Consider the following 27,684-nt stretch of genomic DNA (forward strand, 5'->3'; position numbering starts at 1 on the left):
AATGTCTTTCATGCCTCTCCTCAGGAAGCGTTCTTTGCACAGACTGAGATGAGCATTTGAATAGAGAGATTTAGACAAATATAAAATAAATATGTTTAAAACCAAGTCTAAGGAATTCTCCACCATTTAAAAAAAAGTCCCCACCAGCAATAAGAGAGCCATCATATTGTGTCTTCATTAGAAGGGAGACCAGGTAATATTTTTTCCTGACCCAGTCTGATCTAGCACAGTCCTTCCCAAGGGAAATGAATACTAGACAATAATTGAAAGAATATTAATCCTAACAAATAACAATGCTTATCATGCTCTTCTAAAGACACCAAAGTACTTCAGAAAGGTATGCAGCACTACCTGTAACTTTCAGGTAATGAAAGTCAGTGAATTAAAGCTAGCCGGTTAGGTCATTCCTGACTTTATTTTACTTCTACCAGTTATGGTCAATGGTACACTGTACTAACAGACCTACTGATTTCAAAGGTATGCTGTGCGGGATAGGGTCGCACTCAGTGTCAGCAAGTATGGCAGAGTAAGTGTCCAGTGAAAAGAACCAGAAAGCTCCAATCACAGCCCAGTCCTCTGACCCTTTCATGAGACTTGCTCATCACTGCTGGACTTTGTTTCTTTCTTAAAACAGAAGGGGGAAAAATAGAAGAAAAAATAAAGAAGACAAAAGAAAAAAACTTGGAAAAAACCTTTGGAAATCAAAAAATACACAAGGCAATCTTGATACCCCGCACCAGCCAGAATAGCATAGGTACAAGGAAGAAATATGCCTGGAATTGCTGAGATTACCAAAATTACTGGATAGCTACACTCACTACATCATTGGAGACGATACAGTGTTTTGTAATTCATTCGCCCTGAAACACCAAGGATCAGGCTGTAAGCAGAACAATATGACACCCAATGAAGATATATAAATTATATAGGGGCATCATCTCTTTACTTAGTGGCAATCAAACCAGCAAGTTTTCTGTGAACTTCAGATCATTTGATTGCTGTATTTCTATAATATGCACAAGAAGGAAGGGGAAACATCTGAAGTTATTTTTATTTCCCCAAGTCTTCTGGCTATACTGTATGAATGCTAGGGTGGGTCTGGCATTGTCTGAAATGTGTCAGGGTCCTTTTGCATAGCCTCATTTCCTTCTTCCTGTTGCTAGGAAGGATAGTTAAGCATGAAAAGCGCTTGTTTACAGTACAGGACCATCCTGTTAAGCACATGAGTTCTCTTCCCCCATCTCCTTTTAACCAGCCAAGGGTGCAGTTGTGTTTATGCTGAAGCCAATAGCACAACTCCAATCAGAGGGGAATTGGAAGAGAAGTCTGAATCTCTCAAGAAGCCCAAACATAACATACTGTGGTATTCTGACCAGAAAAAAACTTTATCGTGCAAACTGGAACTCTAAATATTTGCAGAACTCATAAATTCACATGCCTCAAACAAACCATTGCCTAGAATGTAACGAATTAGAAGAACCAGAGAAGTAAAACCAAGTCACCTCTCATCTCCTTCTTCTAGGAATCCTAATATAAACATTCGAGATTAGTGCATAAGGACAACTGCAGTACCTTTTCCCTGCTCCCACCAGAGGCAAAATACACAGGGTACTTGCGAGTTTCCATGACTAGCATCAGTCTTTCTCTCTGGCCCAGCAAGGGCAGCTGCAGAACTGGCTGGGAAGACCCTGACTCAAGAATTAAAAATCTTAGACTGAATCTGTACAACTGAGATTTAAAACCCAAATAAAAACGTGACAAGACGTATTCTTGCTTTTAACTAGCATTTAGAAATGAAATTTAACAATAGCTCCATGGTGTTTAAAACAATGTATCTGCACTTCCTTTTGATAAAAAAAAAATCAATTAACAAACCGAAGTTATTTTAAAAGAAGATAAAGAGGTCAGGAAGTCCTAGAGATTACAAATGGTAGCTCCAACTCCTTTGATTTCTATGAACTTGTAGATGAAAGGAATCTTCTCAAAACAATATCTACATCTTCTTTTGCATATACTATATTCCATAGTCAAAGAATCTCAGCCCTGATCAGGATCCCACAGGCAAACTGAAGTAGTAACCCAAAACCATTTGCTAGAGGGAGATCCATCCCACTTCCTGACTACCTCAGCCTTTCCCTTTTGTGTTGCTTCTGCTGGAGACGCAGATCAGGTTGCCTACAGGACATCAGTAAGGATACCTGGAAGACAAGATAGCAGGCTACAGCTGGGCAATCACCAGACGTGCCTAATACCAACCCCGTGTGCCGACAGCCAGCAATAGCCTGGCTGCCAGATGGATGCTGAATCAGTCTGGCACTGAGCTGTTGATAGATTCATACTCAGAGGCTCGTATGAAATCTGCTTGCCTATAATCTTCCCTAAGTTCACTACAAACAGCCTTAAAACACAACCTGACTCAGAGCATTGTTACTGACTTTCTGCTGGGAATTTCTTGATCAGGGCAGGGCAATTCAAACAGATCACACTTAACTCCTGTAAAAAAATAAAAGCATCTATAACTGATGACTAAGATAAAATTACATTCCCCAGTCTTTCAATTCACATGTGTTAAGTACTATGACACATCAGGCAGAACCTTCTGACCTAGTTAAATACATTGTTTAAATGTAGCTATTTCTTCAATACTCTAATTTTCCCAAAGAGAACAAGGGAATGAAAAAAAAAAAAAAAAAAGACTGTTGTACCAACAGTAAGTGCCCTTGACTGGCACTAGAGCTCATTAGGCTAATGGCAACACATCGCTCAACAACTTCACAGTTACGGTGGAAGTAAGTGACTGGTGGTTGTTTGCAGAAAACGGGAGGGCGATGTGGAAGGTAAAACTGCCCGGCTGGGCAACAGCATCGGTTTTCTGTCTGCCTCGAGAAGGGGGCGGCGGGGGGGTGATCGCGACTGGCAGGAGGTGCTGCTCCTCCGCGGGGATCAAAGCCTCCGGGGGTGACATCAGGGCTGGCCACCGCCGCACGGGGGGAGCCACCCGGCTCCCGGAGGCCACCGGGCTAATTACGAAGAACTTCAAAAGAAACTCGACGGTTCCCGTCTCCCAAGGACTCCCGGGAAAAAAAAAAAAAAAAAAAAAAAAAAAAAAAAAAAAGGGAAGGGAAGAAAAAAAAAAAAAGGAAAACCCACCAAAAAAGAGCGAGAAGAGATGGGCCACCGTGTGCCCTCCACAGAGAGAGGCCGCATCCTGCCCGCTGCTCCGCGCCCGCAGCACCTCAGCAGCTCCGCGCCTTCGGCCCTAGGGACCTTAACCCTTTCGGCCCGCGCTTCCCGACCAGAGCCGCAACGGACCGCCGCTTCCCAGCCACAAAAGTCATTCCGGGCTCCCGCGGCCCTCCCGCCTCACCTGGGGCTGCTCCCGCCCCGACGGGCGCTTATCACCCCCGCAAACACGGACGGGCCGGCGGGCCCCAGACCCGCGGCTGGGGACGCACCGCACCGCACCGCAGGACGGGACGGGACGGGACGGGACGGGACGGGACGGGACGCGACGGGGCAGCGCAGCCGCCGCCGCCGCCCCCGCGGGAAGCCCGCCCGCGCTCCTGCCTTTCAGGGCGCTGCGGGATGTAACAGGAGAGGGACCTCCGTCCCCCCGTCCCCCTCCCCAAACCCCACCGCGCTGCCCCCGAAGCACCTCCCCGCCAACGCCGGCCGCGATGCGCGGAGCCTGCGCCCAACGGGTAGGGCGGGCGAGCCCCGAGCTTACGTGTGAGGATCATGGTCTGCCGCCGTGCCTCCGCGGGGCTGCCTGCCGGGCCGCCTCCCTGCCTGCCTGCCTGCGCGGCGGCGGCTCGCAACTGACACCCGGCGCGGAGGAGCGGCGCGGCCGCCCGGCCCCTTCAGGCGCCCCCGCCCCCAGGGCCCGCCCCGCCGCCCGGCCCGCTCCGCTCCGCTCCGTCCCGCTCCGCGCCCCCGCGCCGCGCAGGGAAGGATACTTGCGCGCAGGCAGGCGCAGCCCGCGGAAGCGCTTACCTGGTCATGACCCATAAAGACAAGCAGAAAGCGATCCTTCCCCCCTCCCCCTCCCCCCGCCCCGTTGCACGCCTGGGGGCTCAAGGGGAACTTCGCAACCCAAAGGTAACGCGGTCAAAGACGATCTAATGGTGTCTGTCCCCTTTGCTCCTTTGTGATTTGTAATGGCTGTCAGCTATTGCCGTGGCCTTTTAGGCAATAGGGATGTTTATAAAAAGCAGTCAGCACAGCTCTAAATACTTTTACCAGGAAACGTGCAGAAGAGCGCTCATAGAGAAGGCAGCGTGGCTCCTTGGTTTTATAAATTGGCAAGGGTTGGGAAGGCCTGAGCAGCCCTAGGGACAGGGGATGCTGAGCCTTCAGCCCAAAACAAGCCATGCAGGGTGGCCAAGGGATGCTGGTGCCTCCCTCCCTGGGCAGCGTGTCAAAGAGTGCTGCGAAACGTTGAAAATGCCAGCACACCATCAAAATCTCCGTCTGGACCTGGATGGAAACCAACAAGTGTTTTCCCTGTGGGGACCACAGCACGGCCATAGGCACGGCTTGCAGATAGCAAAGCAAAGCCTGGCTTCATAGCTCTGGACCTGGGAGTCACTCCCTACACCATTTATTCCCCTGTATATTTTGCAGAGATTGTTTGAATGCTTGTTTCTTGGTCGACGCTCACATTCAGGGCTTTAAAATGGCACAAAATAGCTACTTTTGAGCAGCTGCCAAACTATCAGCATGCAAAAGAGTACTGTGAAATTTTGAAAATATCTGGGTCCCATCAAAGATTATGATTGGTTCATTTTCTTCCAAGCCAACATCGTATGTTATACCACTGGTGTTATTCTAAGATTCGGTTGTCGTTTCTGCACTGTGATCTGTCAGATATAGAGTATATATAGTGTGGTGCCTGAGCAGGCAATTTGCTGAAGAATAAACATCTCCCCCTTCTTTAGGCTGCAAACTGTGGCCAGTTGGCTATTATAGTGTTGTTTCTGGAAACCCCTACACAGCTCCAGGTCATTAATTTACTTTAATAGCCCAGAAGAGGATGGAACTGCACTATATCTTCAAGCTTGACTTTACATATGTTACCCACTTAATCAATTACCTCTTCATATCTAAACTCGCTCCAGCTCTTTTTGGCACAGCCACATCTACCTGCATTTTTGAATGCTTCTTGTAAGGCAACAGGACATATGTTTACAAGGTAGGTCAGGCCCGTAAAATGTGAATTCTCATCTCTAACACAAGGAAGACAGACACACACTATGCCCCAGCTGTTGAACAGACAAGGTAATCCCAGTCTAATTGGCTTTCTGTCTGTATTGTCTATAGTTTTATGCAGTTGGTAGACTCGGAAATGACAGAATAGTCACGTCGAGATGGAAAATGCTGGTTGCGCGTTGTGTGTGATTTTCAGAGTCTGAAAAAGAGAGAAATTGTTTCTCCAAGAAGCGTCCTCAAAATGAAGGGAAAAAAAAGAAAAAAAAAATTTTATCCAGTACATGTAGGAAAGCATGCTGCTACTAAGGTGTTTCCATCACAACAATAATGCTGGAACCAGAAGACCACCGTGGGTCAAGTTAATACTCTCGGTAAATGGCAGGGTTTATTCTTGTAAACACGGACTGCCTACGCTGCTTCCTGGACCAAGCCTGCATCTCTGTATAGGAAGCTTTTGTATAGGACCCACAGGAAGCTTTTGAAGAAGGAGAGAATGGACTTTTACTCTGTAGAAAAAAAAAGGGGGGAAGGGTTTGGAGGACTCAGCAGTGTGAAAGGGAACTGCAAAAAGCTGAGCATGAGAGGAGAAGATGTGCGTGGCAGTGAAGTAAAATCCAAAGCAAGAGGGTTGTGTGACAGATGCAAAACAAGAATTTGAAGTCAGAGAGTTTTGTTTGAGGATTCTGAAAGGGGTGAGTGACGAGATCGGTGAATACCTAACAAATGTGGCCCAGACACAGAAGATGGGAAGCTCTCGGTAGTGAATCCAAGGGTTGTCATTCTCACCTCTACCACTTTGTCAAACAGCAAATGAATGATGATGCTGATGATAAAACACTATGTTTGTGCTTTAGTTCAGCTCTCCTGTTCTGCTTGCAAAGCTAATCAGCTCCCACAGTAAGGGAGGAATCTTCATCCTCATTCAGTCTTTGTGTATTCCCTCAGCAATGTCAGAACCAGTGACTTTTGTGATGGAGCAGTCTGTCTGTTGGGATCATCGCTAAATAGATGCTGGAGGATTATCACTGACCTGGATTAGATTCTTGCTGGTAATCTGAAAGAGAAAGGCTTTGATTCCAGTTTGTTATCAACCCTTGAAGACATGCAGTCTCTCTGGCTTGCATTTTAACTTGGAATTCTATAGGGCTGCTTAAGCAGGCGTATTTTTGGAGCTGAGAAGCAAGGCACCAGTCTCTCATTTGCTGTAAAACGTGCTCAGAGGAGCATTCCACCTGAGGCATGGGTGTTCAGCAGGCTACAACCACCCTAATCACTCATCTGGCTTTAAAGAGCATTGTGAAATCAGTAGAGCTTTGGCCTTTAATATTTTTATTTCTTTATCTCTCTGGCTATTCAAAGAGCAGGCAGCTGCCTGACAGAGACACAGGATTTTAGAAGTAGCCTGCCTAAGAGGATTGTTTCAGTGGAGTACTGTTATCCTTAATGCAATCAATGAGCTTTTGCTGGATGGTAAAGTCATTGTAAAGGATTGCCCGACAGGCACAATTATTCACTTTAAAAGGTGAATTCTCCTTCTGTTGTAACTGCATAAGGGAGTGATTCGCAGGACGGCATCTAATAATAAGGACTTGATTGTCCTCTGTTTTCCCTCCCAGGCCCAAATGCCTTAATGGTTAACTGTACCCCTGTCATCCCTTTTCTTCTAAATAGTGCAGTACACAGAGAAGTCCCAATTCGTAATTAGTCAACTGACCTGCTGGTACAAACACAGGATTGTCAGACACATGATTGCAATTCTAAACGCTAGTATTAATATCCTCTTAGCAACAGCATGATAGATTATAGAGCAGTTTCAGCCTGAGTTTCCAGGCCTCTGGCTCTAGGCTTGGATTCCTTGTGGACTGGGGTATTTGTGTGTAGTATTTCCACAGTCCAAAGGACCTTCATGTTCCAACCATTGTCAGTGAAATAATTAAGTTTGCATTTTCTAGCACTTGACTTTACTGAAAAGTAATTATTTAAAGGAGTCTGTAATTGTTCAGGCCTCTTGACAAAGAGTGTTTGCATTATCACTTCTCAGAGATAAGCAGTATTAAGAGCGCCTTGCTTTCAGAGAAGGAAAGGTATTGTTTCACTGACTAGAGAATCACAAAATGAAAGAAAGCATCTTTCCAAAGTACTTTTTAACAAAATACATAGTAAAGTCATTATATTGCATTAACATAGGTGCTGCTCTACTGCTTGTAATTGATGGGCTCTCTGCTCTAGAAATCTTCCTATTGAAATAAAGTTAGAAATATTACCAGCTCATCATGTATAGGAGTCTCTTGCTTGTATTTGATCCCAGGCAACATTTTTTTTTCCTGTTTTGTTTGTTTGTTTGTTTTTTAACAGTAAACAATAAAGAAAATTAACCTTGCCTTATTCTTTGTGGTGCATGTAAGTGACTATTTTAAAAGAAGGGATCAGTGAGCTCTATGTTTTTGTCTGCTTTTGAATGTCCTCAAACATCATAAGTTCAACAGTTCAGGCTGAAAATGAAATTACCAGATCCACACTGTACTTAAGAAAGGCTCTATTATATGGATGCACAAAAGGATGAGAAATAAAAATTGATTGTATAGTTTGACAAAGATATAATTTGGTAAAATATAAATACAAATAAACTGAAATAGGAGGAGGAGAGAAAATAAGTATTTTCATTCCATTTTAAACACAGAGGGTAAGCTCCTTAGCTTACATGGAATACCATTGGTCTATAGAAATAGGTGGAGGTGTAGGGCATCTTTTCCATATTGTGTTTAAGATGCTGTCACTGGTGGTGACTTACTTTTTGAAGGCTGCAGAATTTTCTGCTGTTAATGGGTCTGCCTTCCCTTCAATTAAAAGCTATATTTTTACATTTAAAAAAGTGATTCACGTTCAGAAAAACAACCAACTGAATTTAACTTTCAAGAAAGTAGGGAAAGCAGATTTGGGTAAACTAAACGTTATTAAGAAGAAGTGCTGTAGGAGGGTAGTTAGAATTTCTAACCTGTGATGAAGGCTCAGAGATGGTCCAGAGTAAATATATAGCTTGTGGCACATAGAAGAAGTCCTTCTTCCTTATACTTAAAAAATTCAGAATAGCTGTTCTTTTACTGGTAAAGGCAGCATGCATAATCGATCACTGCTTCACCATAAGGAATCTGAACCTGAAATTATCAGGACTAAAACCTCCACATGTATGTGGTGGAAGTGGTTGTGTCAGCGAGACCTAATGGATGTGCGGGTCACAGGGGACCGACTCTAACACACTCCATTAGAGGAAGCCGTAACAAAGGTTTGGCTCTGCCAAGGCACCATCCCTAGGTTTAGCTGTGGTGACTGCCTTGATGGCTGTGTGGTAGCAGAGCCCCATGGCACCAGGAGTCATCCCTGGCCCCCCTCTTCTCTTTGTGCGTCATTTGAACAGCAGCGGCCATGCCCGGATTCGCATCCTTGCTTCTTTTCCTCTGTGCTTACAAGTCACGGTGTGCAATGAAGTGGGAGAGGAAGACAGTACAAAGGATGCTTTTACTCAAAATATATATTACAGAATGATCAAAAGATGAGCAACCTGATGATGGTGCAGAATGGAGGCAGGATATATATCTCAGCTTTGTGTTGCTTGGGAAAGAAGAGGGTTTTTTCGGACCAACACTCTTGTTTTCACTCTCTATTCTTGTGACAGCAGCTATATCAATACTAAATCAACCAGCTCATCCCTCTTCATATTTAAGCAAATAGATTTTACCTTCCACCTTTAAAACCACCAGTTTCCAGGGCATTCCAATGGTAAGATGCAGGGGTTTTTAAACCTCATTCTGTGTTCACGCATGACCTCCAGTCTGATGAAGAAAAAAGGTCAGCTTTCACAGAGAGACAACAGTAACCTTCATTAAAACAAGATGTAAGATGCAAGTTGCCCACTAAAGTAGATGAAAACTGAAAGACTGGTGCCTTAAACATGTCAAAATAATGGTTAAAAATTGGTTTATGAAGCAGCTGTGTTGTTTTAATACATATGAGATGCTAGGCTTTTCAGCATGATACCCTGGGACAGACCATGTCAGCCATGCAGTGCTCAGCTGGGGTTAAAAGGAGTAGAAGGGAAGGAAAGAAAGGTGGTTGTTTTTTCTTTTTTTTTTATTATAGTAAGTAAAAAAATTATGAACAATGAAAAATTTCCTTTAAAGAACAAAGTTTTTCTTACTTCCATCTTCCATCTTGTGTGGTCCAAGTCTTTTTAGTTAAATGAACACTATATTCATTAAACTTATTTCCTCTGGAGGAAATAGGTACATGCATCCACCTGGACCAGTTGACCCATTATGTGAAAGACTGCTGCTGTTTTAGCCTTGGGGAATCTCCAGGACTCAGGAAATCATTTTAAACCCATGACTCAATAAAGCACGATAACTATGGCAACTGGAACACATACACTGTGATGGCTAATTTCACCTCAGCATTCATCAGGGGAGGTACTAGCTTGATACTATAGCATGGAGAGTAGCTATTGTTAATGTAATGTGAAGCTACGGAGACAGGGAAGAAGGAAACCACATGTTAATAAACCCAGTGAACAAAGTCAGGCCTGGTATAAGTCAGGATAGATTCATAATCCTGCTTGGTTCTGTTCTTGACAGCACACTAGACTGAGACTCAAAATCCCTATCTGCAGTCTTGTCCTGTTTTAGCTTACTGGGCAGCCTTGGTCTATCCATTCCCTTTCTCATACTTCATTTTTCCCTAGACAAAATAGGGAGAATGATACGTGCCTCTTTTGCAAAGCCCTTGAGATGTACTGTGGGAAGTGCTGTATGAGATTATTATGCTGATACTGGGTCTAATAAAAATTCTCTTGCAGATTGCCAGTTTGCTTCTTTCATTGTCCATGCCCATGCTCTTGCTTATTGTAACTGAAAAACAGCTCGCAGCAGCAATTACCTTGTGTTTTACTGGGAGATGCGTACATGCAGACAGTTACTTAAGGGCACCTTAAGTAACTTGCTGGAGTGTCAACACCCATAATGATGTCTGAGGAAAGACGAGAGAAGTGGAGGGGGAAGCTAGCTGTCTTGCCAGCAAGAACAAACTGAGTTGGAGAAGATTTATTAGGTGTATATTACCCAGATAAATGTGATCCTGACTTGAATGAGAGCCAGCAATAGCAAGGGGAGAGGGTCAGGCAGAAAGAAGTGGCTGTTTGCCCTTCGTCAACAGATTTGAGACCTGACGGGGATTAGGAGGAGTAACAGAATTGTTGGAGTGTTCATTCGTCACTCTAAAATTTAGGATTATGAATTCTAAATGGATGGCCAGTTTAGCTGAAAAATGCTTCCTCCTCCTCCATGCTACATTTCTCTCTTTATGCCAGCACATTACAGAGAGTACTATATGATATTATTTGTGAACATGATACAATACATAGAAGTGACTGACAGGTTAATAGGAGCTTGCATGTTTTAAAAACAAAGACACATATTCTGTTACATGACCACAAGAAAAAGAAACATGGAAAGCGGTTAGTTTGCTTTCATATTTCAACACTGTCACATTATGAAGGGCTACCTTTTTTACTCTGCTTGTTTCTGAGGTTCTACTTTTGCCTTTATATCATTTTACAAAGAGAAATGGTAAATGAGTTTGTTCTTGAGAGAGCAAATCTCTTATATCTAACCTTAGCTCAGAGCAGGTTTTAAATATCTAAATTCTGAATGTAAAAAAAAAAAAAAAAAAGATTCTTTTACTATTCCTTATTACTGGGAATATATGAAAGAGCATTATTTTTACTAAAGCAAAAAAAAAAAAATCAGGGTCCTTTCATATTCTGAAATGCCTTTTTCTTCATCAGACTTCAAAATGCAAAGACAGGTAGCAGTGATTGGAGAGTGCTTTTACCTAAATCTCTTTGTCCAGTACACCTGACAAACTCAGTTTACCTGGCTGTTATATTATTTACAACCGTTCTGTCACTAAAGCAACAGAGCAAACCCTTCACTCGCTTTCTATTATTTAAATAAAAAATGCAATGAAGCGGATTCTCTACTGTTGTAGATGGTCATTTTTGAAGTCTGTAGTTGCACCGTAATATGCAAGAGCTAAGGAGCTACCCGTGTAACCCGTGTAATGCAACTTTAGCTTCCAGATAACAGACTTATTCTATAGCAAATGATGCACGTTTTTGTACAACACCTTTAGTATAGCAGCAAATGCACCCTGAAGAACCTCTTTCTTCCTCCGTCACCACCAAGTGTCCAGCTGCCCTGGTAATGTGATGTGCCCTGTGGGGATCTGACAAATTGCGTACATGGAACAGATATAGCTCTGATGTTTTTAAAATCTGTTTGCCATTGGATTGTTTGGGTCTTTGTTTCTGATGGTTTTACTAGAAGATTCATTAACATATGTGATGGGTGGTACAAAACAATAAGCCTTAAATAGATATGGTACCTAGCTATTTCTTCATGGACCCCAGTTAAATGTATGAACAACATTATTTATAGGATGTGGTGCCAAGAAGGGTATGGAACGTTTCTGGTCTTGTACTTCTAAAATGAGAAGGATCTGTTTTGAGAAAAGTAACACAGGAGAAAAAAGTCTGATTCAGCTAACCTGCTTTTTGTTTGATCACAACTTCAGACAGTTCAAGGCAGCCAGGGACATACCTGTGCTAGGATCAATGGGGCAAGTGATTAACACTGATAGGATGTCCTGCACCTTTCATGCTCAAACCAGAACTTTCTCTCCTTTGAAACAAGAGCCTTTACATCACTCAGTAGATTTACATTTCTCATGAGCAGCATTAGGGTACAGAAATAGTCTCAATTTTCTTTGCTGAGGAATCTTTATTTTTTCCAGATACAGAAGGTCTATTAAACCTCAAGATTAACAGTGCTCTTGGCATCTGATTTTTAGTCAGGAAGTATAAACAATGACTTGAAAGGTGTATATGCAGAACTTTCCATCTGATTTACCAGTAGCTCTTTAGAATCTGTCATGCATGTCATATTGACCTTACAAACTTAATTACCTATTCTCTAAGAAACCACATGCTTGCCTCTCAGCTCCTTAATGTAAATCAGTGACAGCCCTAAGAAAAAGCACTAACAAAAAAACATCCTGAAACATCCTGAAAACTTTGATTCTAACAGGTCAGAACACGGAATTTCTCAGCTGATTAAGTGAATTAATTCTTTGGAAAATATTTGGACGTAAAAGCCACATCCCACTTGGCCTAGGGTGCAAGAATCCCACATGTCAAAAAATTATGAGCCAGATACCCCAAAATCATAGACTGTCTTGAAAGTAATAAGTTTTAAACGTACATTTTAGAAACTTTCTGTTTTTATATCAAAGACAAGAATTTTATGTGATTGCCAATATGTAAAAACTGAATTAAACCCCAAAACTGGTGTTCACCTCTATGTTAGACAGGTATCTGAAGAGTCGGTAGCTTATCTCCTTTGCTATTTCTGTTGCATTTCAGAAAGTTAGCTGACTTCATCATGAGATTTGGGCCACATGGGAAACTTCCTGGCTAGCGTACAGAATGAGAACAGGGACAATTCATCCTTAGCTTTGCTTCTGAGATAGTGAGCTATTGCCCACCAAGGCAAGCTTTTAGCCAACCTAGGATTCTTGGGTGCTCCATCTGTTTCTAAAGGGCAGAACAGCTTCCTGCGTTACCTTCTGATAACACCCCTAAGCCATGTAAAGAGCTCTGTGCCTGGAATTAGAGTTTCTCATCTTCACATCTGTAGCACCTATGCTGGGTATTTCTTTCACATGCTGCCAGTTTCTTCACCTCTTTTCTTCCATTTCCTTTCCGTCTATTTCTCTCTTCCTCTTCTTTTCGCTCTTCGTAGCTAGCCACTACCAATAGCGACTGTGAGGGGTAGAAGTGCCCTCCTTAGTTCTTTTCCTCATCTCCTCTTCCTTTGGTCAATGCAAGTGAAGAGCAGGTGGAACATTAGATCCAGAGCTATTGAACAGTGTTCCCCAACAAGGGAAAAGGGAAAAGCATACAAATCAAAAGAAAAATATATCTAGTTTCTAGGAGAAACTAGGAATCTGAAACTCAAAAGAAAAATATAGAAAGACAGAGACAAGATCACTGCTAGTCTGAGTGAACTGTGACCGAGCAAACAGTATCTGCAATTGTACAGCTAATGCAAATCTAGCAATTAATTTAATGCTTCCGTGGAGCCAGGTGATACCCAGTGCTCAGAACCCTTGGATATGAACAAACATAGTAAATGAGACAAGAGAGAGAATGGTCTACAAGTATCCTGCTGAATTTCTGCTAGAATTGCTTTATATAGCAATTAGTTATGTTAGGGCACAAATCATCAGAGCACACAGAGTATAATGTAAAAAAAATCTGAGAGCTACCTACCATTTTATAGCTACTCTATAGTGTAGTGCAGAGCATAATGGAAAGATCAGATAGTTACAATGGGTTGGTCTGCTTGTCTTGGAAATAATATTTGTCATCTTGCATGATGTCCCTGCTAGATTAGAAAGGGCTTTGTTTATTTCAGGGTAAAAAGGAATTTAAACCGCGTTCCTACAAATTCATGTATGCAACTCTATTTGGTTTGAAGGGTATGTTGAAATTTGAGTGCATAAATGCTTGCAGGATCATGGCCTTAGTTTTTAGGTGATGGATTTTCAGGCTCTTTCACAAACCATTTTTGTGATCTCAACCACACTTCATTTGAAACTCTTATACTCATTCCATTAAGAATAGCTTCTCAAGAATGAAAAGCTGATGCTTTATCCTCTGGCCACTTGTACCTACTATTTCTGATCTGGCTGATTATGCCAGAAATCAAAGTACAGATTCTCAGAACAGCAAGGCTTTTCATAATGGTCTCTCTGCATGAAAAGTCCATGTGTCAGCTAAGAAAATGAATTTCTAATAATACTTGGCACTGAATGAGTGGCTTGTCTCAAAGGAGTGCACGAAGCACTGTTTATCTGATCTTTGTAACACTGAAATAGGTTTCACCTATTTGAATGATCTTTGTCTTAGCCATCTTTGTATCAAGAAGCTTATACTGGATATGATATCCTCAAAATCAACACAGGTTTTTTTTTTTAATAAGGAAATAAAAACACACTAGGGGATATTTGCATTGGTGTGCTCAATAGTGTTTCTCCGTTGGACAGGAATAAAATTTTCTGTGCCTGTTTAAAATTCTGGAGAACTTTATGCTACTTTTTTAAGCCAGGCAAATATTATGCAACTTTCTCTATGCATGAGTTTAATATATCTTTTAAAGATGTTACCTGTGAGTGTGATGTCCTTTTCATTCTATACTTACTTACTCAGTATCATTTTCAGAACATACTACTATGCAAACTCTATGCGATGCCACAAACTTGTGAACGTGGCTCTGCAATTTGCAGTGTTAGCAAATAAAGGCTCTTAGTCAGATTTCTTTGCAGTAGTTCGACATAGACTGCATATGCATATACTGTAAAGAAACAAATATACTCTCTAAGACTGATTTAGAAATGAATACCTCTATTTTGCTTTAGATTTGAAATAGTAATCTGAAAAAATAAATGTATGCATTAAAAGGCTAATTAGTTATTCTTGGTTCTTATAAGAGCAGTTTTAAAAGAGAAGCATTCCTTCATAGGCTAAAGATGAATCAAAGTTCTCCGATTCCTGTAAAAATGTGTGTCTCTACAGTCATAGTTTGTTCTGGATCAATTCCAGTGCATTGTGACAATGGGAGCTAGAAAGGAAAACTCAAGAGGGTATTTTTAATCACTTTTACCTCTATTAACAATGTGATGCTATTTCCATTGTTCCTGTTATAAAAATAAGTAGCTGACATGTTCCACAGAATTGATTATTGTGTTTTAGTCAACGGATCAGCCATCAAGACATTGCAGCCTATCAGGAAAGGGAGTGGAAAGAGGCAGACAGAGAAACCTCAAAGGAAAGGACAAGACACTGTGTCTTTTGTCCTTTGTTCCAAGATGGAAATAAACTGTCTCCACTTTTGATAAGCTCTTCTTTTGATCTTTGTTTGCAATAATTAGGGTTAGACACTAAGTTATTTTATGAACCCTTTTAGGTTTAGCCCCCTCTAAGTTAATATGAATATGAGTTATTTGTCCTTTGCAAACAACCACCTTAATTAACTTTTTATGATTTACTTTTGTTTGTGGAGATTTCGCCTAATACACAAGTGAACTAGATATTGATAGATTTGGGGAAGATGAAAAGTATTTTTTCTGCAGATTTAATTTCACTTCATATTTTACAAATATGTGAGAACATAAAAATACATTAAAAGATATAAAGATCTATTTTCTGTCTGTCTCTGTTGTATAAATATATAGAGAATTATATATCTATCATTTTTTTGGGGGGGGGGCAATTTAGGAATACTTATCACATTGTGCTCCCATATACTTTAGATGGTTTGCAAAATCTGCCCCCTGCATAACGCTATAGATTAGTGCCCTCAGTTATGAGTATAGGTAAATATGATATCAGATACCTTTGGCTGCAGAGAGAAGCAGAGTTGTTGCTCTAATTCATGCTGAAAGACAAATTGGATCCAGTCACCAAAGGAAGTCCTGGGAAATAAGAATTTGGGGTTCAGCTGGGCTATGTTAGAAGAATAATTGGAGCGTTACCTGCTTCTGGTGCAAATGTAACAAGAAATTCAGGTGTTAGTTCAAGAACAAATTTTTATTCCAAATTTTTATTCTCTTAGAATCAGTATCTAGCCTTTCACCCAGGTTCTTTTTTAGTGTCCTGAAGATCATGATCAAGCTGTGGGATTGCAATGAGAACTATATGATGCAAAGCTATAACATGCCTCCTACTGTCAAGGACAAAAATAAAAATTATGTATGCTTTGCTGAGACATATCATTGTAATAATATACAGTTTCATGTCTGCAGATTTTAAAAATGTAATAATTTTTAGTAGCTTCCTGAAGCATGTAGAGGTATAGTCATTTACTGGAAAATACAGAATGCTCCTTAAAAGATCTAAATTGCTGAATCTTTGTATCTCCAGTGGAATATAGTCTACCCTTATCAGCTGAATAAGTGATACAGTCTAAACAAAGGGTAATAATGTTCAACTGGAATTCCAGGAAAGGAAGCTTAATGCGAACTTCCTGATTTAATCTTACAAAAATAGAAAGGTTGATAGGATAAATTAATCACTCAGAAGAGCAGATTTTGCTTCAGTTAATTAAAACAGACCATAAAAATGTCAAAGTACCCCTTTGTAACATTTAACTGCAAAACTCACATACAAAACTACTTAGAGTATCATTTTCATGCGTGAGACTGAGAAGAATCTCTTCAGAGAAACAACTCCATTTCCTGAAAGTTTCTTCTTATTTTCCAGCCTGGAAATCATGGTGACAGCTACATGGACATTTCTTATATAATTTCCTGTATCTTCTGCTTTTGGTGGGCCAGGAAAAGTCTTCTCAGAAGTAAATTTGGAACTTCTGCTTCTGGAAGATATCAGCAAGTCAGAGATGCATGGAAATTAAAGAAAACCAAAACAAGTGAACTATTTTGAGCCCTAAGAAAAGGTTTTGGTAGGTTCAGTTTGAGTTCACTTTGACTTCCTGACAATGGTAGTCACTGAAGTGTGGAATAAACTCACAAAGAAAGTGGAAGGAACACTTTTTTGGACAAGATACCTGGTAAGTCGGTAGGAGATGAGCAAGAGAGATGGTCCTTCACTGCTGGGAGAATGGAAATGACAATGTCGTAGGCCTTCTCCGTCTAACTTCTGCAGATCTGTCCCCCGTCAGCACTTTTAAATATCGCCAATGTGAAAAGTGTCTAAAATGCAAGTCAGGCTAGTGCCAAGTTGTGATTACAACTTTCTTCTTTTCCCCTACCAAAACAGCAGGAAAAAGTGTAAAAAATGTGTGTGTACTACCATGACCCTCATAGCAACAACAAGCAGGATACCCATGGGACTGCCAGAGGCTATCCATAACAGAGGACCATGCTATGCATTTCCTGAGGTCTTGCATATGCTCCACCCATGATCAATCCTTGCCTTGGGTGGAAGGTGTTTATTTCACACTTGGGCATGAACATCTCATCTCCTTAGAAATAGCTTTTTTTGCAGCAGTGCAATAATTTTCAGTTTCTAAACTCTTCCAGGATGGAGCTCTGTTTAACGGCAAGCTGGTGGATGGGAGTCTTTCTGTTCTCTTAGGCAGAACCTTGGCACGGTTGTTGGCATTTTTTTCCCTGATCAGGGTTTGATCCCAGGTTTTTGGTTGGTTGGTTTGTTTGTTTGTTACCAGTTTTTATTGCCTTCCAATTTGTTACTTTCTTTTATTTTGCTTGTGGTGTTGCAGGTTTTTCAGCTCTTCCTTACTAGCATATGAAGTTGCTCAGAATGGGAGATCAGAGAGAGACTTCATGCGATAGGGCTGCTGTGTGCTTCTATGACTGAGATGAGTGCTGCCAGAAGAAAACAAGAAGAGGCAGACCTCTTGATACATCACATCTGTGCATGTGAAAGATCTTCTGAAACACGCTAAGGGTGGATATGGATGACTGATCGCATCTGCAGTTGGAAGAGGAGCAGCTCCAAGCTGCTAACACTGACCTCTATTTTATTCATTCCTGATTGCTTGGGCAATTCAAGGACAGGATTAACCAAGTCTATTATAACCACTTTGATTTTTTTTGATGCCAAGAAGTGAAGAATAATGTGAGGAATCCCTTCTACAGATAAAAACCCATGAGAAGAGGAGGAAGGAAGAGGTGAAGGAGTGGCACAAAGGAATGTTAAACCACGTGGACCTCCTTCCCTTGCTTGGAGACTGATTCTGTAGTGAAAGTTAGAGATTATCTTCCACTAGAGATTTAAAAAGGGGTAATCCTGAATAATGCTGGAAATCAGGTCAGTGTTTTGTGAAGGTGGAAAATAGATATAAAATAAAAAAGTTCATACTGATCAGAAAACAATGCAATCTCCTCACTCCCTGTTGTGCTTGAGATATCTGGGTGTTTCAGACAGCTGTGAGTGATGAGGCACCCATCTGTGATGAGCTAAGGATGGGATGTGAGCCTTGGAGTCAAAATGGAATTGCCTACTTTTGACCAAAATGTACTTTATGGGCGGGTGTGCTTTGACTGCCAACTCTCTGTTTTGTTTTGGCACTAGAAATAACAGTCTTGGATACCTCCCTTTGGAGGGTTAGCTGCAATTACAGATATGTTTCAGAAGATTCTTCCATTTCATAGAAAAAATTGATGAAAATTAGAAGGAACATGCTCATCATTTGCCAGACTTGCAAGATATATTTTTCCTACATATTTAGTGGTTTGGGTAATTATTTTCTTAATGAGGAGACTTGTCAAAACACATTATGGTGACTGATTTCACATCACCACTGTTTTCCCTAGCAGTTTCCGATTACTGATTATATGATCCAGGAAAACATTCATTTTTAATTACTGCCAGTAATTTCTTAGAGATCATTAAGAGCCAAACTGCTATAGCCTACCTAAGTATTTCCTAGGGAAAAGAAAACCAAAAACCAAATAGCTTTTTTTGGTTTATAGTTATAGTTTAAGTTCAGAAAATGGAGCAGTTGTCTGTTTGACTGTACGTTAGGAACTTAAAGGCAAAAGATGATGAAAAAGGCCATGTCTGTCCGTGCTATTACTGGACTAGGGAACCTACAATACTGTATGAAGAAACACACTTGTTTGCATTACTGTGATACTTTCAGCTGAAGTTCGCAAAGCATGCTGCAAACAATGCATTTAGTCTCAAAGTAATTTTAATGCATAAGCTCTCATTTTATACTTAGAGAGACTGAAGCACATGAAAGGCTATGGGCATTTTCCACAGCTACATTCTGAACTGGCTGAGAAAATTGTGAACAAACCCTGCAAGTCTTTTCCCCTTTCCTGGGCTTTACCCTTAGGCACCACTCACAGCATCCCATAACCCCCCAGGACCCAGCTGGCTTGTGCCTCACTTTTGCACCATTGTAGCAAGAGGAAAAAGCTCAACTAGTCCCAGCACAAGACCCAAAATTGCTGAAGTTTCTGTCCTCTGTGTGCATCTGACTACTTCAACCACACTTCCAGGGCTACCAGGGCCTAGAAAAGGGAGCATCTGCTTTATCTCAGAGAGGAGAGCTCACCTCGGTGGCTGCACATTGCTCCTAACGTAAGTCAGTGTCTTGAGGGTGTCATTAAATATAATGGTTGTATCTAGGATGCCATGAAAGAAATTAAGTTCTGTGTTTTAGAGGAGGAGGAGAAAATACAGATTGCATTTGAGGTATGGGCTTGTATTTGGTGTATGGTATGTATTCAGGTATGCATCCCATGTAGGTTACTTTTCCCTTATCACTAACATTCATAGTCCACTTGGCTAGGAATAACCTTTGTGATTATGTTATGTTATTTGAAATCCTTGATGCAAGACATAATCTTGCCAGTGTAGCTATACCATTCTGTACCATTTTACCGAAGTAATTTTAAGTATTCAAGGATATGTATTTCTCGGTCATTTTAATACAACAGTTATCTGCAGCTTGCATTCTCTGCTAACAGATGTTTTGTTACTAGTGTTGAACATTATGCAATAAGACAGTGAGTCCCCAGAACTGCCTGTCAGGAACACAAAGTACTCTAAGATAGATCACTTTCATATTTTCTGGCATTCAGTGATGGGTAAATCTCCAAATGGTTTGTAGGTCCATTTAGATTAAACTAAATATCCAGAGCTTAGATTCCTAGAGCTCAGTTTTCTCAGACTACAAAACCAGACTGGTTATCTAGTGGGGGTAATGGTACCTATATGCGTACTCTGGTGTGAAGGACTTGTTTGGAAATATAATAAGGATTGTCTGAGACATACAGAGTTCAAATTTACCTTGATCATAATATTTCTCAGGAAAGCAGTTGAACAGAAAAGACTTCATTTGAGGCCTGGCTGACGAAGTCTTTAAAGTGTGAGAAACCTTCCTGTTATATACTAATCACCCATGTCAACTGTGAAGAGCACAGGCTGCAAAAGTAGGTTTTTTAGTTACAACTTCAGTGGTATCAAATATTAGGAAAATGGGAATTGTTCCATTTTGCAAGAGTGGGACAGTAAAACAATTTCATGTGTTTTGACTGATTTTATCTCCTTTGCACACACAATATAGTACATTTTATTGAATGATTAAGCATAGATAAATCCGTTCTTCAGCACAGGTGTATAAATGTATAATTGGTGTTTTGACACTCACAAAAAGAATTACCTTACTGAGGCAATTACATTTGAAATGCTGTGTAGCAGATTTTTTTTCTTCTAATGGAAAATAATTACACATAATTAAATTACAATTTCCTCATGATTTTGCAATGGTAACATTTTAAAGCCTGTGTCATTTGCTTTTTGCAGCTGTTATTTTGTTCAAGGAGTCAGTGTATGACTTGACTTTTCTGTAAGATTTCCAAGCAGAACCACTTTTACTTCCTTTCATGTTACAGTATTTGATAGGGCCAATCTCATGTGAATAAACGAGTGAAGAAATCGCATATATTTTAGTGAAAATGCCAATAATTAATTTTTCTCAGACCTGAACTTGTGCTCAAAAGCATCAAGTGCTGTGGGGTAACAAATGAAACTAGCCGTTTAATGCAGTACCAAAATATAAATACAGCAATCAGAGCTAATACTGCAGAAACTCTGTAGGGTGCAAGAAAGGGTAAAGAAATGATGGAAACAACAGAGGGCATTTTAGATGACAGTTTAAAGGACATGAGGAAGCACGCTGAAAGCATTTCCTGTAGCATGAGCAGAGGAAAGGGCTTTCTATTAATCACACTTGCATTGCCTGTAGAGACTCTGTATGAGGGTCATCCATGACAGCAGTCACGCACATTGTGTGCACAACACTTTCTTGGGACAGACACCTGCACTGAGCACACGTAGGAGACACGCAGAAGAAAAGGCCAGTGGGGAGGTTACAAGGGTTGTGTGTTTTCTGCATCATTGCTATGTGTCCTGTAAACACCAATGAAACAAACCATAGAGGAAGTTCAGACAAACCAGAACTTTTTTGCTAAGCCTTTCACCCTTTACCTTCAAATTAAGTAGAGGACAACAAGCTCTGCCTCCTTCGTCTCCGTGATCTACCATGGACTTCAGATCCTGGCTTTTAATTTGCTCCAAACCCAAGTGCCCTCCCCTCCAGGCGCTGCCTTCCAGCCATGTTTGCTGTCTCTATCGAGTCTTCTTGCAGCCCAATTGCTGGAAAAAGCTTCTCTATTTCTGGCCTTCTCCTTTGTCAGAGGGAAAGCAGCTTAATCATACTCTGCTTTGTTTTCCAAACAGATTTTGTTGACAGCCTGCAATTCCCCTAGAGCCCTTGCAGGAGCCTGTAACATTGCACGGGGTCCTGTGACCCACGCAACTGGCTGAGAGCTCTGGGTACTACTTCAGCCAGAAGACTTGCGTAGAAAGGAGGGAGAGAGATTGCACGGCAGACTGATTTACTGATCCTGGACCTTGGATTTGTACCTCCAGCCTTCACTCTCCACCCTCCCGAAACTTGGATTGTAGGAGGAATGCCTTTCTCCCTTACTGTGTATGTGCTCAGGGTTATATTTGAAGCTGTACAACTTCCATGAAGTCATTTCATGGCACCTAGCGAAATACTTTTAAAAATGTTGCCTCCTGTGTAAGGAGAGAACAAAATTAAGGACTCTGTTGGGACTGGTGCACAGCCAGGTTTGTGTGGCAGCTCATGCATGAAAATCGATGCAAGTATGTCTGTTCTCCAACTGGATGTAGCAGCATAAATGCATACATATGCAATGTAGCATACATAAATGAGTGGGAAAAGGCAGAGTGAATAAAATACATGCAGTTATTATTCTGCTGTTCAGGGCAACATGCTGGGTTCAACGCCTGAACTGTCTATTCCACTCAAGGCCCAAATATGATTAACATTAAAAGGGAGATTTTTTTAAGTGCAGGGAAAGGTCATCAAACCCTTGTCACAGGCCAAGAGATGGCCACAACTTAGAAACTGCATGGTAACAGGTCAGGGAAAGAGAAGAAATCTCCTGTAGCCATTTTTGTCGCTGAATCACAGTGATGTGGACTTCTGAGGGCTACAGCAAAATGCACGTGGGCTTACTAATAATTGTAATTTATCCTAACAAAGTCCAGAAGTAGGGGATTTAGTTATAGTACCTATTATGTCCCACTGGCTTGGGAGAGGATCTAGCTCATATTGTTTTACTCACGTCAGAAAGAAAGAACCGAATATACTTGCTAATAGAAAAGCTTGACCTTAATACTATTCTGTAGCTTATGCTCCATTTTACTATTTTTGTAAGAGCAAACAGAAATGTTTAGCAGGAACAGACAAACAAACAAACAAATTATTTCTCTGGAATAAAGATCCCATAAAAGCAAACAAGGAAACTGTTTTAATGAAAACCTGAGATGGGAAATGCTTCAGCACGTATCCTTTTTCCACAGCTCTGTTCTCTTATCTTATGAAACAGACAGGTGCTGGAAAAAGTGAACTGAAAATGACTTACTGGAGACTTGTGCCAGCCCATTCCTTGCTGATATATCAGTAAGTGCTCTAGAGGAAGCAGAGCCTGATTCTCCTAGTTTTACATCCAAATTATTCCAGAAAAGCCAAGAAGCCACTCCTTTTATACATTGGCAAAAATAAGTAGGCCATGAGTATTTTCTCTGACGAGCTTTAGCCATGAACGCATATAATTTAGAGAAGCTGAAAACAGTATATTTGCAAACACATATGCAAGTTGTCAATATACCCTCTGGAAAATCTGCTGCAGCTGGCTGATAGTCTTACAATATTATTAAATGTGGGGTTATTATTTCACCATGTTTAGGTCACTTTTGGATACAACATACAGGAGAGGGAAGTATTGGCCATATTATATTAAGCAATGAGCTTTCCATATGTTGGAAATAGCGTCATGAAAAGAAACTGCCCAGAGAAAGAAAACTTGGTATTTATGAGAGGGAGTACTCAGTACATCACCGATGATCCCATCCAGCAGAGATTCTCAGACTCTGCCTGTTACCATGCTGTCTGATTTCAAAAAAGGAGAGGGATGTTATTTCTCTTAAAGAAATAAAAAATAAAAATAGTTAAGCCATCCATCAACTAAAACCAAGACAAGTGTTTGGTTCTCACTGTTGAAATGGGATATTATTATTCCCATGGTGATTAATAAGCCTAGCTGGAGGAGTCTGGCCCTTCGGGAGGTCAATAGAGGAATGCTTATGATTAATGTTTTGGTCCATGGTCTATCTCTATGCTAAGTTAATAAAGCTACATTGTCTTTTACTATCCCTTATTAACACAACATTAAATTTCTACTAGCATTGATGTTGCAGACTGCCCTTGGCTCTGTGAAGTAAAATAATACTTTGTGGAAAAGATTTTACTGTACAAATAAGCAGATTTGACATCCCAGTTTGTTCCCAGGTCTCAGATGTCAGCATTGCCTGTAATTAGCTGTGAGTGGGAATGTGGGTTGCCATGCAGTAACCACACCAAGCATCTTCCTTCACATCTTGATTTCCCATTTCAAATATCCCCGTCGAGTTTAGAAAATGAGTTGTGGAAGCAAAAAAGAGCAAAGGAGAGGAGACTCAGAACCAGCATTTAAGGTGAACCTGAAGTAGAATCAGCCTGTTAAATAAATACATCTTTTTTTCATTTATTTAGCTTCACAAATAATACAAAATGTTGTAGGAAAGCATTGCTTAAATGAATAGATGCCTTGAATAAAATAATCACAGGTATTCAGCAGTTAAAAATATATTTCAAAAGACAGTTTCCACTATGAAATTCAAACCTCTCAAAATGAATGACTGGAGATTACAATGACATATTTCCAGATACTTTTATTTTTTATAATCAAGATTAAGGGTCTGTGAAAGGTGAGTGCTTGCAAGCTCTGCAGGAAGTCCTGTTTTCTCACCTGACAGGTGTGGTATGGCTGCCTAAGCCTTCCCAGAAAACCCAATCCTAATCAGTCGCTATCATGAGGCTGCTAGAACAGCTTCTCCTATTTAAAGCAAATTTAGTTTTCAGGCTGCCATCATTCACCTGACTTCACAGAGGTGCTCCATATTTGCACTGAAACCATAGAGCTGACCCAGCCTCCCTTGAGCATTTTGATACTAGCAACAAAAATACCAGCTACTGCTATCAGTGAACGTGAGAGATCTGTCAATTAAGTTCCCAGTTTTATTCTGCCACTTGTCAACAGACTACACAAATAAATGCATTTGTTGCCTACAGAGAAAAGTAAACAACATTGTGACATGGGGTTTCATTACCTCCTGACTGTGTTTTGCAAATGAGCAGAAAGATATTCCATGAACTTCAACTAATCCAGAAAGCGGCTCACTGGTTTCTACTGTACTTCTCTGGGCAACTGGACATGCTCATTGAACTCTTGAGGTTTTAACTGAGGTCACACTGGATATCCCAAACACTAGCACTCCTGTTAGATGCAGCTGTTACTTCCTAAAATAATTAAGGCAGCAACACTAATAGCCATTGCATTTAATCATGTGGGAGCTGTAGGAAAAGAGTTTTCCGTAAAGGCGTCTTCTTTTCCTTGCTCACTGTTCACTTTGAGGTATCTCTGCAAGGCCTATGGGTTCTTCCAAACTTTCTGTGAGAGATTGAAAGAAAGGGGGAAGGGGACAGGAGGCAGACATATTCTCTGAACTCACTCTCATGTGTACCAATCTGCTTCTCAGATTTCTAAAAAGGTATATATTTATTAAACAGAAATAAATTGTAAAGTAAAATCCTTAATCTCTCATCCTTGATACGGCGAGTTCTTTTAGAATATACTCCTATAAATGTCCTACAATACACATCATTTGCGGAAAAAAAAGGTAACCAGGAAGCTACGGCAAGATGACAGATACCATGATGTTTACGATACACTGCCTAAATGAGGCCGTGTTAAATACTAAAGCAAGCATTGACTAAAGCCTCCAATAAAAATTGCAGCAATGTTCAAAATGTGTTGGAAAAGACATGTGTTTTCCAAAACCAGTTAGGAGTTGCAGGCCAAGCGTCCAGCAACTTTCTCAGGAAAAATGGCCATCCGAGGGACTGCTGCTTTTGCAATCACAATAAACCTCCCAACACACAAGCTGCGTTAGCAGTGGAGCGACTAAAGTCGGGATGGGAATGTACGGCTGAGAATCATCCCCTAGCCTTCGGACAGAGCATTGCTAATCTCTCCGGAATATCATGTTAAAGCAATACTTTGCATTTCCATGCAGATTGCTCTGTCTGACAGGGGTGGTTAGTCCCAAAGTGGCGATGGAGCTGGGTTAGCCCTGTGTTATGGGGTTGGAGCGAGGCCAGAGTTTCTCCTCATGCTTCTCAGAGAATGAGTCAACACACCTGCTCTAAAAATCTGGATGCAGTCAGCAGCCAACGATGTCATCTTTGGCACAGTTGCCAGAACTCCATCTGAATTATGTTCTTTAAGTCGGGTTTTAACGCTTTTAATACAAGACACTATTGGAATTTTTCATGACCTAAAGTTTTTCTTTTCCCAAAAGATGTGCAATAAGAAAGTAAAACCACTGCTTGCTTTAGCTAAAACTTTAATCTTTCTTGTGAAAACTATAATAAATGTTACTTTTAAAATACAAATAAACTCTTCAGTGTTTTTGGCAAGAAACAGTCTTTCAATTTTTTTTTAATTAGCAGCATTTTCTCATCAATAGTAGGACCGCATTCTGCAAACATGTATTCCTATAAGTAATTCAATAAAGTTAAGGAAGTAACTCATGTGGCTTGCAGCGCTAGGCCCATGCTTTTTTTTGCATGATTTCTTAATATACACAAAGCAGAAAGAGAATTTTAACTGAGGAATTTGTTTTAACTCCACAGCAAAGAAGAATCGAAATGTCCACCAAATCATGTTGGTTTTCTGACCTTAAAATAAAATGGCTTCCAATCTCTACAGAAGGATACTGGTGCAGAGTATGGTGCAGTAACACCAGCAAAGTTAGCATACAGGTAATGTAAACCCCACTGAGAACATTTTTGTTGGGGTGTGTAGGAATGGGCAATGTTATGTATGTCCAAACAAGCACAGCCCATTCCACAGCTCAGATCTAGCTATTACCAGCAGATAGTTTCATTTGCAGAGTGGTTTGAAAATGCTGAGTTCCCTGTTCCTCCACAGCCAACCATGAACAGAAGCAGCCACTAAACTTTTCTTTGTTTATTGGCACACGGTTGCCAAGTGTTTCCAACTTTCTCCTCGTGCACTAAGAGGGGTTGCCAAATAAACTCTGCCCAATGCCTGAAGGAAACTGTTCAAGTAACCTCTGTATCTTCCCACTGTTGTATCCTCCCACTTAATTGGTCACACTGGGAACTAGACCAATATGCTGATGGAGCTCTCCATGTTTCAAAGCCAACAGAGAGTTTGGAGCTCTTCATGAATGTTACCTATTATCTAATGTTGCAAAACAGAATTAATTAAAAAACAGAGCAAATTGATATCACAAGTGCAGAAAGAAATCCCCTACTTATCCAAAATAATACAATGCTGCTCCTTTACAAATAAAAGTCTAACTTTGCTTTAGATTTCTAGACAAACAAACCACAGCTTCTACAGAGTTTCCTCAGATGCAGTATTGGCCATGTTATTTCCTAAGAAAAATTTCAACCAAAGTGGTAAAGACATCTAATTCTCTAGGACTACTATCCATCTGATGTGTTAGCATACAAAAAGCAGAAAATTGCACTGTGAAAGACCTGAAGTGTATTATTAGTTAGGCTTGAGTTCGATATACTGGGAGGAATATCGAGTCCCTGGGACTCTAGGGATGATTCTAGCTAGAATAGTATTTAAATATATAACATGTCAGCATAAATGGCTGTCTCCAGATATGTTGAAATTTTAGTTGCTATAGTAGCTGTAACTCATGCAGGCTGTCTTTGGCAAGCTTTAATCTGGCGAGCTCAGGCATTATGATCTAGGTAGTAATTCAGCACCTAAGGAGAGTTGAAAAGTCTTTGAAGAGAAGTGCTGTTCAGAGGGAGGCCAAAGATATTTTGCTTCCTTACTTGGTGGACACAGCATAAGGGAAAGGGAAAGTGAGGAAGAGAGAAAAATCTAGATAGGAGACTGAAAAAAGGTAGAAATTGGAGGGGGGGGGGGGGGGGGGGGGAGAGAGAGAGCAGTGTACAGAGCACCAGGAGGCTTGGCTTTTATTTCCATCTCACCCTTGGAATAATGCATGACTCTGAAAGAGTAACATTGTCACATTATTCCTCTTTTCCATTGTCTTGACCACTGTTAACTCTTTGGAACAGGAACCATTTCTTAATGTTTGTAAATAACCTGCCAAAATGGGCTATCATTTTCATTGGGGGCCACAACAAGGAGTAGGAGGCTAACGTAGAGAGAGGAGGTATGTCT

The 27,684-nt window shown here is 40.8% G+C and overlaps 1 protein-coding gene across 3 annotated transcripts in view; it reads right to left on the minus strand.

Annotated features, from left to right (window-relative positions):
• DLC1 (DLC1 Rho GTPase activating protein) overlaps window positions 1–27,684 on the minus strand; it is a 214,807-nt gene that overhangs the window by 35,758 nt on the left and 151,365 nt on the right. Inside the window, exon 1 of one of the 3 annotated variants that reach the window (XM_030017078.1) lies at window positions 3,728–3,840. The exons of the other annotated variants lie outside the window; for them this stretch is intronic. Within the exon in view, the coding sequence (XP_029872938.1) occupies window positions 3,728–3,740 (13 nt within the window). The 5' untranslated portion in view covers window positions 3,741–3,840. Of the gene's footprint in view, window positions 1–3,727; window positions 3,841–27,684 lie in introns of those variants that run through there. 3 annotated transcript variants of the gene reach the window in all.

This window comes from Aquila chrysaetos, chromosome 1 (assembly GCF_900496995.4).
Source record: "Aquila chrysaetos chrysaetos chromosome 1, bAquChr1.4, whole genome shotgun sequence".
In the NCBI taxonomy this organism is placed as follows: Eukaryota; Metazoa; Chordata; class Aves; order Accipitriformes; family Accipitridae; genus Aquila; species Aquila chrysaetos.